We start from the raw sequence: 16540 nt of genomic DNA, 5'->3' as shown, positions 1-16540 counted from the left end.
TCAGTTTTATTAATACTTTTTAATGTTTGATGATTGTTATTTTACATATGCAGACTTTTGCTTCTAATTCTCCTTCACCTTTGTTTTGATCAGGAGATTCAACACTCTTTCAGAAGATGTGTAATAGGACCCCTTATGTATAATAGTGGAAACACAGAAAGCCAGAAAATTCTGTCTATAGCGGGGAAAGAATTAAAATATCTAAGGGATTCTAAGGTGTCCGGCTGACAAAAAAGCTTGGGAAATTTTTATAGAAACATTTCCAGCAGGTTGGAAAAATCTTCCTTTATTAAATTTCCATCAAACATTTTTTTTACACAGTATATTCTCAATAGCAATCCACTGTATTCTCCTCACTCTGCTGGGCTGCTGAAAGAACGTCCTCCATTAGCGATTGGGGCGAATTCACAACATGATCACTACTCAACATCAACATCCTCTGCATGTCATTTAGATCTAGAATCTGCAGTATCATGGGCAGGCTAATGTCTTTGATGCACTGCAGCTCACTGTCCGTTCTCTCATCAGATCCTATAGCTCCATTCGTTTCACAGACAGATGTTTTGGCCTGTTGTTTGTTGAGGTATCTACTCTGCACCTCATCCCCCCATCTGTTCCCACATACATTCAAGACAAGAGCGCTGTGATCCAAATCTGCGGTCTCAGCTGTAAGTGTTCGGAGCCTGACTAAGAGTGCACAGGCTTTTTCACACACTGGTCTGTCACAGTCCAACAAGCTGTTAAACAGTAAGTCAAACAGCCCATAATCTTTCAGTCTGCTTAAGGCTTGCGTCAAACGTGTCTTTTCAGAGAAATCAACATTCTGAACTATGTATGGACAGCAGGTCAGTGTCTTCTCCATTAACACTTCTGCTAGCTCCAGCGTGTGCATTTTCACTTCCCAGTCAAAATCGTTGCCTCCCAGTGACAGGACAGAGCTCAGAGACGAGTCCAATGCTGTTACGGGGTGTGATCCTTTCAGCCACGATGTGAAAGCTTTGACCACTGCTCTACGAGGGAAGCCCTCTGTGTCCTGAGAGAGAGCGATCATCATCTGTGTCAAAGCCTTCTCCTAAGGTCCAATAATACATAAAAATATGTGATTAGACTGAGAAACAAAATGTCTCATCATTTCAATGATCAATGGGCTACAATTATGCCACTGGAAAAAGTCTGGAAGGCTGGAAGTCCATTAGCGACTCAAATCTTTTTTCTTTTTTTTTTTTTTTTGTTCAAATAAATGCATTTCAACTTGTGGTTAGCAACAGTCAGGGTTGAGAGATACTGTTTATGAATTGTTCATGTAGTTTAATTTTCCAGAACCCAAAATTTATTTCTGCAGTTATATATATATATATATATATATATATATATATATATATATATATATATATATATATATATTTTATATATTTATATATATTTTTTGTCTTCTAACAAAAATCTTTTAAGTTTAGTCATTATTGATGTCACTGAAATTGCAACTTATTTTAGTTAACAAAATAACCTTTTACTTGACGAGTTTTTAAATGTATAAAATTAAACCAAAGACTCTATGTTCACTCTGTGTTTTAAATTGAGTCAATATTGATTTCATTTCATTTTCATTTCATTTAGTTATTTTTACTAAAAAATATTTCTTAAATTGCACTCAACTATTAATTACGCAAGTGCAAAATTTAATCCAAATATTCATACATTTTATATATTTCATTAAATATGTATCAACATTTAACAAAATGTGTACATTTTGTGCAGATGTAAGTTGTAATATGTTTATGTTGTGTAAATATATGATTAATCTCTTTTGTATAGGATGTGTTTTGGTTATTTTAAACAATCATATTCTTTCTAGATTTCATTTCTTCCAAAACACTGATAGTGCACTGTTAATATACTGCAGTGTTATTTTCCATATATTTTCATCAAAAGTATTTTGTTGGTGAAATAATATAAAAAAAAATTTTTTTTTAATTAAATTAAATTTGAATCAATTTTGTTGATGATATTAACACTGCACTTACTTTTGAGCAACAAATATGAATTTGTCATATAATGTTAACAGCAAAAGATTTAATTTATGGTGCATAGTGTCAAAAATGCAGTCTGCAATAAAGAGACCTGTATGTCACTTGTCGTTTTTTTTGTCAAATTGCTTTAAAAATCTGGGATTGAGGTGTCTACATTGAGCAGAAATGGGCAATCACTTTAGAAAAGTGCAGGACCATTCTAAAGATCATATTTGAAAAGCTGGAATTGTGTGCAATGAGTAACTGTCTCACCAGAAGGCTGCTATTTCTCTCAGTGGCCGCATGATGGAAAGAAGCAGTAACTGCCTCCCCAACTGCAGCCACAGCACTAGCTCTGACATAGCCTTCTGTGTCTGCCAATGAAGACAGGAGAACAGAGACCATACCACTGGTGTGGAGAGCTTCAGTGAAACCACTGTTACCTGGGAGAAAAAGACAAGAAGTACAATATTAGGGATGAAAATGATCACTAAAATAGTCTGCACAGCAATAAATCAAATGATAAAAGTATGCTTGTGGTACCGTTGAGAGCAGTGGTTAGCTGGGTGATGAACTCTAGTGTGGAGTCTCTCACTTCCCATCGCAAATCACACATCCGTTTCTCCAATACAGGAAAGAGGTCTACAGAACACACATGCTAGCTTCATGACCATCTACTGGCAAAATATTTACAATAGCTCACAGTGTCAGCCTTTTGACATCAATCCATTTCATTTCAAAACAATAGCATCATTGTTTAACCTTTAAAGGGATTGTGCACCCAAAAATGAAAATTCTGTCATCATTTATTCACACATCTTAGACTTAATCTGTGCATCTCTAATTCTCAATAACTTACAATGTATGGTTAAAAAAATATAATGGAAGTCCATGGGAACCGAAACTGTTCAACATATAGCATTTAGAACACAAAAGCCTTTATTTTGAAGAATGTTGGTAACCAAACGGTTTTGATTCCCGTTGACTTCTTTTGTGTTTGACAGAAGAAAAGCCATACAGGTTTGAAATGACGTGAGTGTACATTTTTCATTTTGGGTAGACGATCCCTTTAAATGATAAAGGATCTTGCATAGAAATCGGTATGATTGTACTTTAATTCTTTTTTTGGGTCGTTTTTTTTCTCAAAATGTGGTTTAAGAGCTCCTCACCATGGCTGATAAACTGCAGCAGATCAGGGAAAGGTGAACAAACAGCAATCCACCTCACAGTGGCCTGAAATGTTTTCTTCAAGACCTTGGAAATCACAGAAAGTTTCAAGTAAATGAGCAGTTTCATCAACTGATCCACTTTGAAGGTAAAAATCGGAAGCAACTCATTTTAGTAACATATAAGAAAATGTAAACTTACTGTGGCATGGGAATCTGGACTCTGTAAATAGTCCAAGAGGACACCAAATATGTCCTTCCTTAAATCCACATTTTCTGTATATAGAAAGATTAATAAGATTCAACACAAGAATTACTTTCAAGGCCAATGATGCCAAAACCAGGGCTGCCACTGCCCTCTGAACCCTTTTCTTTATTTTTCAAATAAGTAACTAAAAATATATAGAATTTATAGTTATAATTTTAAAAACTAATAGATTTTGAATCTATAACCCAGGCCAAAACAAAAAAAAAAGTGAAAGGATAGTTCTGCAAGAATATACTGTATCATCTCCCATGTAACATGTTTTAAGGATATCTTTGTATTTATGATACGGCTTACTCATCGCAGTTATATCAATATCAACCTCACCTTCATAAACGCTGAGAGCACCTAATGTATCCAGGCCACACCTCTGAACCTTGCAGCAGCCAATCAGGTGAATGGATGCATTAATACGCAGCAAAGAGGAGGGGCACTGCCCAGAGCACATCCTCAGAAGCCACACCACAGAACTGGTGATCGAATGAATGGAAATGTCTTCAAAGAGGAATTTCTAACAAAGGAAAGGCACAAATTACATTGAGTGGACCACATTTTAACATATTTAAATCTATTCCACATAGTTTACAGCAAAATCAGCACGGGTACTGAAAAAATTTCATTCATTCATTGTAGATTGCATATGGTTTCAAGCCACATTTTAAACTTGATCCTTTAACTTTACTCAGTGTCTTAAAAACACGGCGCACGTGCAAGATGCTGAAAAAGCAGCAGTGCAATGGTAAAAGTCATCCATCGACAGCACGTTTGCATTGAAAAAAAAATTAAAAAGCAGCGCAATGGAACACAAAAAAATTGTTCAGTGTGAACCAAAATTCTTTACTGAAGCAGAAGTCTGCTTACTCTATGTGCCAGCTCAGCTAGGCTTGATAAACTCTGCATGAGGAGGGAAATACATGAGGCTTTCTGAGATAGCTGTTCATTTAGGACTAAATATGTCTCAATTTCTGTTTGAGGCTGTGTAGACACACACTGCAGGGGGAGCAAGATGATACCCGTAGCCTTCCTCTTCGAAACCTCAGGACTAAAGGATAAAGAGAGAGAAAACTTCTGTGAATACAACAATACATAACTGACTGCTAGTTCAAATGTGTGTATTTTGCACTATATATATGTGTGTGTGTGTGTGTGTGTGTGTGTGTGTGTGTGTGTGTGTGTGTAAAGGTCTATGGTAGTAACCATTTCTCCAGCTTTACAACTAGTGCTGCACACTGAAAACACTCCTTTCTGTTTCCATCACCCAACATGGCTTCTAATAATTCCTCCACTGGCCGAGCAGAGGTGTCCTGTAACAGACAATAAACATTTCCTTAATCTATATTAATATCAAAATTAATTTATAAATTAAATTGAAAAAAAATATAATAATTATATTATCACTATAACTACAACAATTAGAATAATATAACAAACTGAAATATTTAAAAGATAACGTATGTGTGTCATTATCATGAAATAAACCTAGATCCAAAGAAGCTTATTACATGGATACTTACCAAATAAATAGCTGCATGGACAGGAAATATTGATTTACGTATAAGATTTACCAATATATTATACACTATACCAATTTTAACAATATTACAGTAAAAAGAGTAATTTTTTGAAATATTATTAAAATTTAAAATGTTTTTTTATTTTGATGTATTTGAATGGCAAAGCTAAATATATTTAACAAAGCTAATATATTTCAAAGTATTATTTCAATAATATATATATATATATATATATATATATATATATATATATATATTATATTATATATATATATATATATATATATATATACACACATATAGATATATACGTATATAGATTTTAAACTTGTAATTTATTCCTGTGATGGTAAAGTTACATTTTCAGCAGCCATTACTCCAGTCTTCAGTGTCACATGATCCTTCAAAAATAATTTTAATATACTGATTTGGTGCTTAAGAAATATTTCTTATCATTACCAATGTTGAAAACATTATCTCATAATGTAACGTTTTGTTGCTAATACAAATATTTCGACTCAAATGAATAGATAAAATGTAATGTCGTATTTGACTCACCTCACAGCAGCTTGTAGAACAGTCATCAGAGTCTGAGTCAATGATTCAGACCCCCTTTTGATTAAAACTTCCAGAGGTACTAGCACATCTTTCCATAGCATGCTTCTGATAGGCTCTCCACACTGAGAGAGAACCAGTGACAGAAGCCGTAAGCCCAGGAGGACCTGAGGATGATCCTCTGAGCTCAACGCCTCAACCACAGCATTCATAATCTCAGAGGAGACTGAGACCCAATCAGACCTCAAAGATGATACACTTGATCCCACAGCATCACTGCCATTGGTCGTGCTTGATGATGTGAGGAAGTTTAGGATATGCACTAAAAGCTGATTTGCCAAAGAGGCAACAAACAGACTCCTGTCATTCTGCAGCTGGAGAACCACTTTGATGAGTCCTGTGCACAGAACGGCATTAAGACTTAAGGTCTGAAAAGAACCTTTTCATTGAAGAAACTTTTCATTGATTCATCTAAAACTAAACATCAGCTAACAAGCCACTAACTAGAATCAACAGGATTCAAACAACACAATGCAATAGAGTGTTTACATTTATGTGATGACCTCTCATTGATATTAAATAGATAGTGTGCAAGTTTATGTATACTGTCATTCAAAAGTTTAAGCTGTTTGAGCAAAAACTCAACTTTGTTGTATATTGAATTTTCAGCATTACCCCAGTCAATCCAATGTTGAAAACAGCTGTTCTTTTGAACTTTTTATTCCTCAAAGAATCCAAAGAAAATGTATCACCGTACAATTTCTTTAAAATCTTTGATGGAAAAAAAAAAAGTATGAAAGAATCACATTTATTTTAAATAGAAAGCTCAGTGTAAAAGTCCTTACTGTCACTTTTGATCAACTGAATGCATCCTTGCTGAATTAAAGTATTAATTTCTTAACATCTGTTTAAAACAATCTAAATTTAAGTAGTCCTTAGATTGCAATTTAATGCATTACGTTACATTTACTTTAATACACTTACTGTCCTCATTTATTTGCCTAAGTAAATGTTTACACACATATGCTCTCCAAATAATTTTGGATCCTGTAGGTGATGACAGTTCTCACCATTTCTACATATGAAATCCAGGGATTTCTGGTGTTTCAGCATATTCAACAGCCCCTGCAGCCAGCCACTGCGAACTGAGGCATCCTCCCAAAGATCACACACATAGCAGGCTTCCCGCTCAAACGCACACAGCAAAAGGCCTCCCTCCTAATCTCCATAAACACACAACACATACTGTAAACAGGATGTTAATGGAAAATGCTGCAAACTGATAAAGATGCCAAAGTACTTTTTACTGCTGTTTTTGTGTTAGTGCTAGACCAGTGGTTCTCAACCAAGAGACCAGGGCCTACTAGAGGGCCTCAGCAAACTTCCAATTAGGGCAAAAGTGATTTAAATATAAGATAAATTAAATAATTTGAATAGAGGAAAAAAAAAATCGAAAGTGAAAACATAAAAATAAATCAGCAACTTCCAATTAGGGCAATTATAATTCTCTTATAAACATTAAAAATAAATACAAGTAAACACAACTGCCATTATGATTTAAGAACCCGGATTCTCACAGTTTTGGAAAACCTGGATATATAAGGGAATTTTGATAGTGTGATTTCTAGAGTGTGATTTCTGCGGAAGTCATTAAAATTAATATAATATTAAAAAGATTTTTATCATGAAAAAAAATTTATGTCAAAGTGAAAAAAGTGAATAGTAAAACCAAATAAAACTATTGAAAAAAGTGAATAGTAATACTCTATATATCTATGTCTATATCAATATATAAATATTAGAGCCGACTGTCAATCAATTAAAAGTTTTAATCTAATTAATTACACAATGTGTCCATTAACACATCAATTTTGGCTGAGAGATTACCCACAAAAGATAATTTAAAGTCATTATTGTGGTACCTGAGAAAAGGATGAAGTAAATAATACAAAAACTAGCTTTAGAAAGATTTTTTTCTTTTTCCATGTTTTCCTTTTTTTTTTCTCATTTTCTTTTTTGCTTTTTTTTGTGATCCCTATCCCTTTAATTAGTTTTTTTATTATGGATTTTTTATTAATATGTAAATATGAAATTATTTTGTAATAAAATTATACTCTAAATAAGAAACTTAAGTTATGCTCTAGATAAGATACTTAATTTTCCCCATAAATAATTAATTAGATTGACGTGTTAAATTGACACCCCTAGTGTGTGTGTGTGTGTGTGTGTATAAATAAATATATATTTATATATATTTAGATATTAAGTTAGTTATATGATATATATATATATATATATATATATATATATATATATAGGTTTTGTATGTATTTAGGTTATTTAAACTACAGAGATTATGCAATTTAATAATTTGAATTATTTGTAATTATTTTTATTGAATTAAACACCTAGTTTCCAAAAAATAAAAAAATAAATAAAAAGATTTGAAAATAAGCATCTTTTTCATTACAGTAAAAGTACCAAGAATTTCTTAAGGGGGCCCTAAAATATTGTCTAAAATTTTGGGGGGCTTGTCAAAAATGCTGGGAGCCTCTGTGCTAGACATTCGAGTGAGCAAGAAAGTAATATGCTACTGATGATGTGAAAATATTGTGGAAACTATCTCACCTCAAGCAAATGGAAGCCCTGTTTGGTGGCAGCCAGAAGACCAGTGAGTTTGAGGGTGAAAGACAGGATAGCGGGATCTGTAGTTTCAGACGTACAAACACTAGAAATAAACTCCAAGAGACAAGGCTGATCCTGCAAAAGCACGTCCATTACCTGAAGAAACAGAATAGTTACATATACAGTATTATCACTACAAGCACTACAATACATACAATATATTACTCTACCAACTCTTCTCAACTAGTCAAAAAAAAAAAAAAAAAATTATAATTTTGATTTCAGGTCACTCACTTTGGCTATGCAGCTCTTTGAACCAATCAAGCAGCTTCTCTAAAGAGGTGTCATCAGGTGGAGCCTGCTTTGGGTCGGCCAGGACCAGGCAGACTGCTGGCAGCAAAGATAAGCAGTCACTGTCCATGAGAAAAGTCCCTGGATCACCAGCACATACTGGTAATAACAAGACTGCTTAATGTAGTGCAAGGTCAGACCAAACTGGAAGTGGCAACAAAAAAATATCAAATATATAAGTTACCTTGACATATAAGTACGTAAGTATGGAGAAACGATTCAAACGTTTTCAAGAGTTTGCAACTGTACTGTACAACAAGACATTTAAAATCAAATGTTAAAACATCTACACTATGAACGTAACTATAATGAGGGGAAAATACCTTTTCATTTGTCAAATTTATAGCAGCTCGATATCAAAGTTGGCCGCACTTACTGTCACTCCGTACGGTGTGCTGGAAAGGACATAAAAAACGACATCCTGAGCGAAGACGCGTTTATCTTTGTATGGGCAAATTCGGCGCACTTTAATGTTCTTTAATAGCGTAACCGCCTCTCACTCACTCGCATGGTTACAGCGGACGCTTTGAGAGTTCCTAGCTGCGGCTGCGCAGGCAGGAGGCAGCCAGCAACAAAATTATCTGACGCATTTCTACTGGTTGTGTAAGTAAGAACAGAGAGACTGCGTTCAGACTCAGCGATTGCAGTTCGTCTAATGCAAGATACGGTAAATATGGCTGAATCGGAATTTGATGAAGAAGAGGAGCCTCCGTTCAGCGATCAGGAGGATTTTGTGGATGACATCGATGATGAAGGTAGAGGCTGCAGTGAAATCCGCTGTTCGCGCGGCCTCTACGCAAGACAGTCACCATGCACATCACAACTAAATCTGCTATAAGTTACCTCAAATTCAAGGCAATGCATTTTTTTTTTACTGAGCAATAATATTATGACATCTTTCATTACAGTTTATTTCTTTGCGCTTAGAAGGACTTTTCTGTTCATTTGACAGCAAGCAGACAAACGAGTCATATGCTTTCTGTCATATTTTGCACATTTGCCATATTTTATATAATTATTCAGTTTTTGCTAGTGTCGTGCATTGCAAATATTTTCCATGGTAATAATTTCCGCCAGTATAACAGGTACAATTATAAAACTATAACTTTGTACACTATTTTCATTAAAACAAATATTGCATTTGAAATTGATGGAAATATTTGTATTCATTTGTATATTAAGGCAAATCATTTGTTAATTTTATTAATATGATACTAATGAAAAAAATAAAAAGAATAGAAAAATGTTTCACCTAAAATGTTCTTCATGGGGAAACTTTTAAATGAACTGGGTATATTAAGTTACAAATATTTAAAATGAATGAATCCACTACATTACTGTACATTAAAAGGCCAGATCAGGTAAAAAAAAAAAATATATATATATATATATATATATATATATATAAATATAAAAAATATATAAATAATAATATATATATATATAATATATATATATAAATATAAAAAATATATAAATAATAATAAAAAAACATACTGTACTGCACAATTTAAAACTATTTAAAACATAAAATGTTAATTTTTAGAGCAGGTATTAAATGTAGTAATGCACATCTACAGCAACAGTTTTCCAGCAGCCTAGTTTCTAAGTTGTGAGAAGTTTGTGTGGTTTTATGCAGAGTTGTTGGAGGATGTTTTGAGGGAAAGACCTCTGGAGGCTGATGGGATTGATTCGGTGGTCTTAGTGGACAACGTTCCTCAGGTGGGCCCTGAACGTCTGGAGAAACTGAAAAATGTGATCCATAAAATCTTCTCCAAGTTTGGAAAAATCACTAATGAATTTTACCCTGAAGCGGCTGGGACGACAAAAGGGTAAGTTACTGTCTTGAATTTTATCAGATAAAACTATAAAACCTGATTGAGATGATTCTGATGTTTTACAGACCGTGATTTAGTGATAAATGTGAAATGTTCTCAGATATATCTTTCTGGAGTATGCGTCCCCTAACCATGCTCTGGAGGCTGTTAAGAATGCAGATGGTTACAAGCTGGACAAACAGCACACATTCAGAGTCAATCTTTTCACCGATTTTGATAAGTATGTTTTAAGTGGGGTTATGACTGTTTTATTGTGATCTGCAAAAAATAAACCCATTTTTTACTCTACAAATATTGAGGTTCAGTAGTGATTCAAATCTTATGGCCCATTTATCTTTTTGTTTCTTTATCTTTTTGTTTCAGGTACATGAATATCAGTGACCAGTGGGAAACCCCTGAAAAACAGCCATTTAAAGACTTTGTACGTAATTCTGCTCCTGTTATTAGGGGGAAAATGTATATATATATATATATATATATATATATAGTTTGGTGTTAAAGATTTATTTGCATTGTCTGTATAATTAAATGTTTGGTATTGTAAAACACCAGGAATGAGATGTTTCAAGATTATTGGAATATGGGCGTGTGAGTTTGCCTTTTTGTTTTTTTTTCCTTCCTTCTGTTTTTAGCCAATGACTATGGCATTACATCATTTTCTGTCACTGTTTACCAGGGCAACATGAGGCACTGGCTTGAGGATCCAGACTGTGGTGATCAATACAGTGTAATCTATGAATCAGGAGAGCGAACTGCCATATTTTCCAATGACCCGAAGGAGCCGATCCTGGTTGAAGAGAGAGCTGTGAGAACATTTCCTTTCAAACAGGCTTCAGGGTTATTTTAGTATTATTTATTTATTATTAAATAATTAATATAATATAAACAGATTTGTTTGTGTTATTTTAGACTTGCTTCAGTATTTATTTTCATATTATTTAAATGCAATTATAGTATTAATATTTTGAATTGGAATGTTTTCCGTTTTCATTTTTAATTTTAGTTTAATTTTTTTTTTTTTTTAAGTTTAACCAGTTTTTTTATGTAATATTTATTTTATAACAAAACCTGTTTTTAATAGTCTTTTCTTTAAAGTTTTCTTGAAAGAATAAAGATTTGCTCTCTGCTCCAGAGATCTAAATGTCTATTGGTGGAATAGTTATGTTCAGTTGCTCATCCACAGTCTTTAATTTACAGCAATAAATCCAGGCCTACTGATTATGCAAATAAATGCGATCTAATCCTTACATTACTAACTCAGAGTTGGATCTTTCTCCAGCGCTGGACAGAGACTTATGTCCGCTGGTCACCAAAAGGGACATACCTGGCCACCTTTCACCAACGAGGAATTGCATTGTGGGGTGGAGAGAAGTTCAAGCAGATACAGAGATTCAGCCACCAGGGTGTCTCTCTCATTGACTTCTCCCCATGCGAGAGGTAAACACCTGAGAAAGAGAGTGAGAGCAGCTATTACAGAGTTACGCATGTAATAACACATTCAAAATGTGTTCAGGTATGTGGTGACTTTCAGCCCACTGATGGATACTAAAGAGGACCCTCAAGCCATCATCATCTGGGACATCCTGACCGGACAGAAAAAACGTGGCTTCCACTGTGAGAGTTCGGCACACTGGCCTATTTTTAAGTGAGCCGTTTAATTACCCTTTGTTTGTCTATGTTCATGAACCTTTTATTAAGATAATAAGAAGTTCTGAATTGTTTCTCTCACAGGTGGAGTCAAGATGGAAAGTTCTTTGCCAGAATGACACAAGACACTCTAAGCATCTATGAAACCCCGGTAAGATAAAGCATTATCTTCAATATGCAGGTCTTATATTTACTCTTTTTTTAATAACGCATTTGTTCAATTTTTCCAGTCAATGGGTCTGCTAGATAAGAAGAGTTTGAAAATAAGTGGAATAAAGTAAGTCTTACCAAATTTATGCAGTAATATAGAAAGTTAATAAAGGCACATAATTCATCCTAGGGTTATTTTAGTATCATGGAGATAATATTATAATTTTTTTTTTAATATTTTGAATTAGTTTCTATTAGACATTTTCTGTTTTTCATTTTAGTGAAAAATTTTAGTATATATATGTTTTTCCATTTTTATTATCATTTATATTTTTATTTAAATTTTAGTTATTTTAGTACTTCAAGGTAAACTAAATGAACATTTGAAATGATGCTTTGGAATAAAATTACATACATTTATATTTTTATATTTCAGTTAATGTTTATTTTATTTCAACTAGCAAAAATGTTTTTTTTAAAGGGGTCATATGATGCAGTTTCAAATTTTCCTTTCTCTTTGGAGTGTTACAAGCTCTTGGTGAACAAAGAAGATCTGTAAAGTTGCAAAGAATAAAGTTTCAAATCCAAAGAGATATTCTTTATAAAAGTTGAGGCTCGTCCACGCCCCCCTGAAACGGCTCGTTCTAACACCCCCCCACATATCTATGTCAGTATGTGGGAAGATTTGCATAACGCCGCCCAGATGTTCACGCAAAGAAAGAAGATGTACCTTTTATTCTCGTTGTGGTATTTTTGTTGTTGTCCCCTGCCACCATGTCGTATAGACACTGTGTGTTTCGCTGTGAAAGTGAAACTACTTTGTTTGGCCTTCCAAAAGAGGACGATATCCGCTTTGTCATGCCTGGAGCTGATCTGTGCTGGTCGCTGAGGAAATACATCAACTTTGGACTGTGGATCGCAGAATGGGCTTTCACCATGGACGAAGGGGAGTCCAGCCTGGGGTTGTCACATGTGATTGCCGCACACACAAGAACGCTCCTTCGTAGAATCCGCCTCAAGCAGCCCGCCTCTGCTCACTCAAGGCAGCGGTGTGTGACGGTTTGTTTGGCCTTCCAAAAGAAGACAGGACTAGATTGTTTGGCCTTCCAAAAGAAGACAGGACTAGAAATCATGTTTATATCACGTTTATAATGGGTTTTATGTTTATGTCTCGTCACTCTGGCCGGACAAGGCATCACAGTATGTTAAGAGGTGTAACATTTCCATCACACACTTGAGGCATTCGGCCAATCACAACGCACTGGATAGCTGGCCAATCAAATTTGTAAAAATCGACGCGTTTCAGAAGGCGGGGCATAGAGGAGAAACAATAATGTACAGTATGTGGAAAATAATGTGTTTTTTTAACCTTAAACTGCATAAACACATTTCATTACACCAAATACACAAAATAATGTTCTTTTTAGCAGCATCATATGAGCCCTTTAATGGTTTTAGGTTCAGTTTTAGGTGACTATAATAACCCTGATTCAAAAAAATAAAAATAATTATTATAAATTCCTTTAAGATAACTATAAGAGTGATCTATCTTTAAGTTTTATCAGGAAGCCAGGTTTTTGTAAAATACAACCCTAAAAATGTTGTCCTGTCCAATAGAGATTTTTCATGGTCACCGGGAGACAACATTATTGCCTTTTGGGTCCCGGAAGACAAGGACATTCCAGCCAGGGTAACACTCATGCAGTTCCCATCCCGTTTAGAGATTCGGGTGCGGAATCTTTTCAACGTGGTGGACTGCAAGCTTCATTGGCAAAGGCAGGGTGACTACTTATGTGTAAAGGTGGACCGAACACCCAGAGGAACACAGGTGTGTGTGTGTGTGTGTGTTTGTAGAAAGTTCTCTATTAATTTCAAAGCTCTTCATATTTCCCCAATTTGTTTTCTGCTCTTCAATAGGGTGTTGTCACAAACTTTGAGATTTTCCGCATGAGAGAGAAACAGGTTCCTGTTGATGTGGTAGAGATGAAAGGTAACCAAGACCTTAACTTCTCTTAAATGCCATAAAGAGCATTTAATAGTATATTGGATTAAATGGAACATCTGATCCTTATTAGAGAGCATCATTGCATTTGCCTGGGAGCCCAATGGCAGTAAGTTTGCGGTACTACATGGAGAATCACCCAGAATAAATGCCTCATTTTACCACGTCAAAAGCAATGGCAAGATTGATCTCATCAGTAAGTGCCAATCAATTTTTTTTTTAAGATTTAAATCTAGATTAATACATTTAATACTAATGTTACTAATATTATCCTGATGAATTTTGCATTCAAAAAAAGTTTTGTGTGTATGTGTGTGTGTGAATATTCTGTGGTTTTCCAGAGATGTTTGATAAGCAGCAGGCCAACAGTATCTTTTGGAGTCCTCAAGGTCAGTTCTTGGTACTGGCAGGACTGCGCAGGTTAGTTTATATATTATGTCATATTATATTATATTTCAAATACCGTTCGACAGTTTGGGGTTTGTAATTTTTTGGGGGGTTTTTAACTCTCTTATGCTTACCAAGGCTTTATGTATTTTACCAAAAATACAGTAAAACAGCATTATTGTGAATTATGATTATTATAGTTTAAAATAAAAATATATATATTTTAATGTTTTACAATGTATTTTTTTTCTGTTATGGCAAAGATGAATTTTCAGTCTTCAGTGTCACATGATCCAAAAATCATTCCTTATTATCATTGTTGAAAGCAGTTATTTTTTATGGATTTCAGGATTCTTTGATGACTAGAATGTTTAAAAGAAATGCATTTAATTGAAATAGAAATGTCTGGTTAATGTCAGATATTTTTCTTACATCTTAATTGCTTGGCTCATACAGGATTTCTCTTTTTTTCTGTGCAGTATGAATGGTGCTCTTGCGTTTGTAGACACGTCAGATTGTACCATTATGTATATCGCAGAGCATTACATGGCCTCTGATGTGGAATGGGACCCTACCGGCAGATATGTGGTGACTTCCGTTTCCTGGTGGAGTCACAAGGTCAATTGACATGTTCACTTCCTACTATATGTTTATCCTTTTTTTTTTTACTTGCATAAATGTATTTAATCTGCATACAGGTGGACAATGCATACTGGCTTTGGACATTCCAGGGACGTCTTCTGCAAAAGAACAACAAAGACAGATTCTGCCAGTTGCTATGGAGACCATGCCCGCCTACTTTACTAGGTCAAGAGCAAATAAAGGTGACAGCCTTTTCTACTGTTTACATTTGTAACATCTGCACCATTTTGTACAGCTTTGAAGCTTATAGTAACTTTACCCAGAAAATTATACCATAGAGGCTTTCCTTATTTTAACAGGCAATTAAGAAGGACCTCAAAAAGTACTCAAAAATCTTTGAACAAAAGGACAGACTGAGCCAGTCGAAGGCTTCTAAGGTCAGTGTTTTTTTTGTTTTTGTTTTTTTTTTGAGAGAAGGTGAAGGTGTTAAGCAGGATATTTTACTCTGTTTTTAAGAGATATAAAAATCAATTTAATACAAATAACTTCAATAACAAAATATAATCAAATAAACCTATTGTCATATTTGTCTTTTTTAAAACTATGAATTATCCATCATCCATATTTATTTAATCTTTGAACAAAAAAAATGTTTTTAAATAACTTGTTTTATGTATATAATATTATATATTTTTATTATTATTTAATATTACAATGCTTTCACAATGCTTTTGATGCAGGAGTTAGTGGATAAACGTCGTTTGATGATGGAAGAATACAGCCGATACAAAGACAGTGCCATTCAGCTTTACAACCAACAGAGGGAGCTGCGCCTCGAGCTCAGAGGAGGTGAGAAACACTGACCTTTCTTACATTTTTCCCCCCTTTATTCTGACTCTCTCTATAGTCCTCATTCTCTAACCACATACTTTTGCATCAGTTTTAAGTTCATGAGTATCACTAAATTATCATCTCTCAGGTGTGGACACAGATGAACTGGACAGTAATGTGGAGGACTGGGAAGAGGAAACCATCGAGTTCTTTATTAGTGAAGAGATCATTCCTCTCAGAGATCTAGAATAGACCTACACAGAAAGCACTTCTGTTTCCAGCTGTAAGACAAAATGATCACCCCCAGAGAGTGCCACCACTCCTTTACAAGTGCTGTATGTTTATATGCGCTTATATAATCAAGCTGGTTTTTGCACAGTTGGGCAAAAAGTTCACACAAGTGCATAATCAAATATGCAAAGGAAGAAATATTTTGCAAAAACCGGACTTGTATGATTCTAGAAGGGAAGTTGTTTGATTCTAATATGAATTTAAGTAAGAGCTCATATTCTTCATAATCCCCCTTCATACAATTTTCTTGTAGGATTCACTGATAGGAGTAAAAGGCAGTGATTTATCATTTGCTGTTCTTATTGACAGAGCAAGATACTTCTCAAT

General features: G+C 34.4%; 2 protein-coding genes across 2 annotated transcripts; one reads left to right on the top strand and one right to left on the bottom strand.

Annotated features, from left to right (window-relative positions):
* Nucleotides 1-275: 275 nt before the first annotated feature.
* LOC109082845 (BRCA1-associated ATM activator 1-like) lies at nucleotides 276-8892 on the bottom strand. The gene is given in 15 exon segments (XM_042728876.1): nucleotides 276-1072; nucleotides 2283-2452; nucleotides 2553-2651; nucleotides 3179-3263; nucleotides 3378-3451; nucleotides 3768-3951; nucleotides 4302-4482; nucleotides 4638-4725; nucleotides 4728-4744; nucleotides 5513-5906; nucleotides 6580-6727; nucleotides 8138-8282; nucleotides 8284-8290; nucleotides 8429-8629; nucleotides 8809-8892. Coding segments are annotated over 14 exon segments (2463 nt in total). The 5' UTR covers nucleotides 8556-8629; nucleotides 8809-8892; the 3' UTR covers nucleotides 276-328.
* A 31-nt stretch (nucleotides 8893-8923) lies between these two features.
* On the top strand, nucleotides 8924-16220 carry LOC109070447 (eukaryotic translation initiation factor 3 subunit B-like). Its single transcript, XM_042728945.1, has 18 exons — nucleotides 8924-9240; nucleotides 10125-10317; nucleotides 10424-10543; nucleotides 10687-10744; nucleotides 11000-11128; nucleotides 11603-11760; nucleotides 11837-11968; nucleotides 12055-12121; nucleotides 12201-12247; nucleotides 13738-13948; nucleotides 14038-14110; nucleotides 14196-14318; nucleotides 14464-14542; nucleotides 14989-15127; nucleotides 15208-15333; nucleotides 15451-15528; nucleotides 15832-15940; nucleotides 16071-16220. The coding sequence occupies exons 1-18, from the start codon at nucleotides 9141-9143 to the stop codon at nucleotides 16172-16174; spliced, it is 2046 nt and encodes a 681-aa protein (XP_042584879.1). The 5' UTR covers nucleotides 8924-9140; the 3' UTR covers nucleotides 16175-16220.
* Nucleotides 16221-16540: the final 320 nt, after the last annotated feature.

This window comes from Cyprinus carpio, chromosome A1 (genome assembly GCF_018340385.1).
Source record: "Cyprinus carpio isolate SPL01 chromosome A1, ASM1834038v1, whole genome shotgun sequence".
Taxonomy (NCBI): Eukaryota; Metazoa; Chordata; class Actinopteri; order Cypriniformes; family Cyprinidae; genus Cyprinus; species Cyprinus carpio.
The sequence above is the reverse complement of the archived record's forward strand: the minus strand, read 5'-3'. Positions and strand labels throughout refer to the sequence as shown.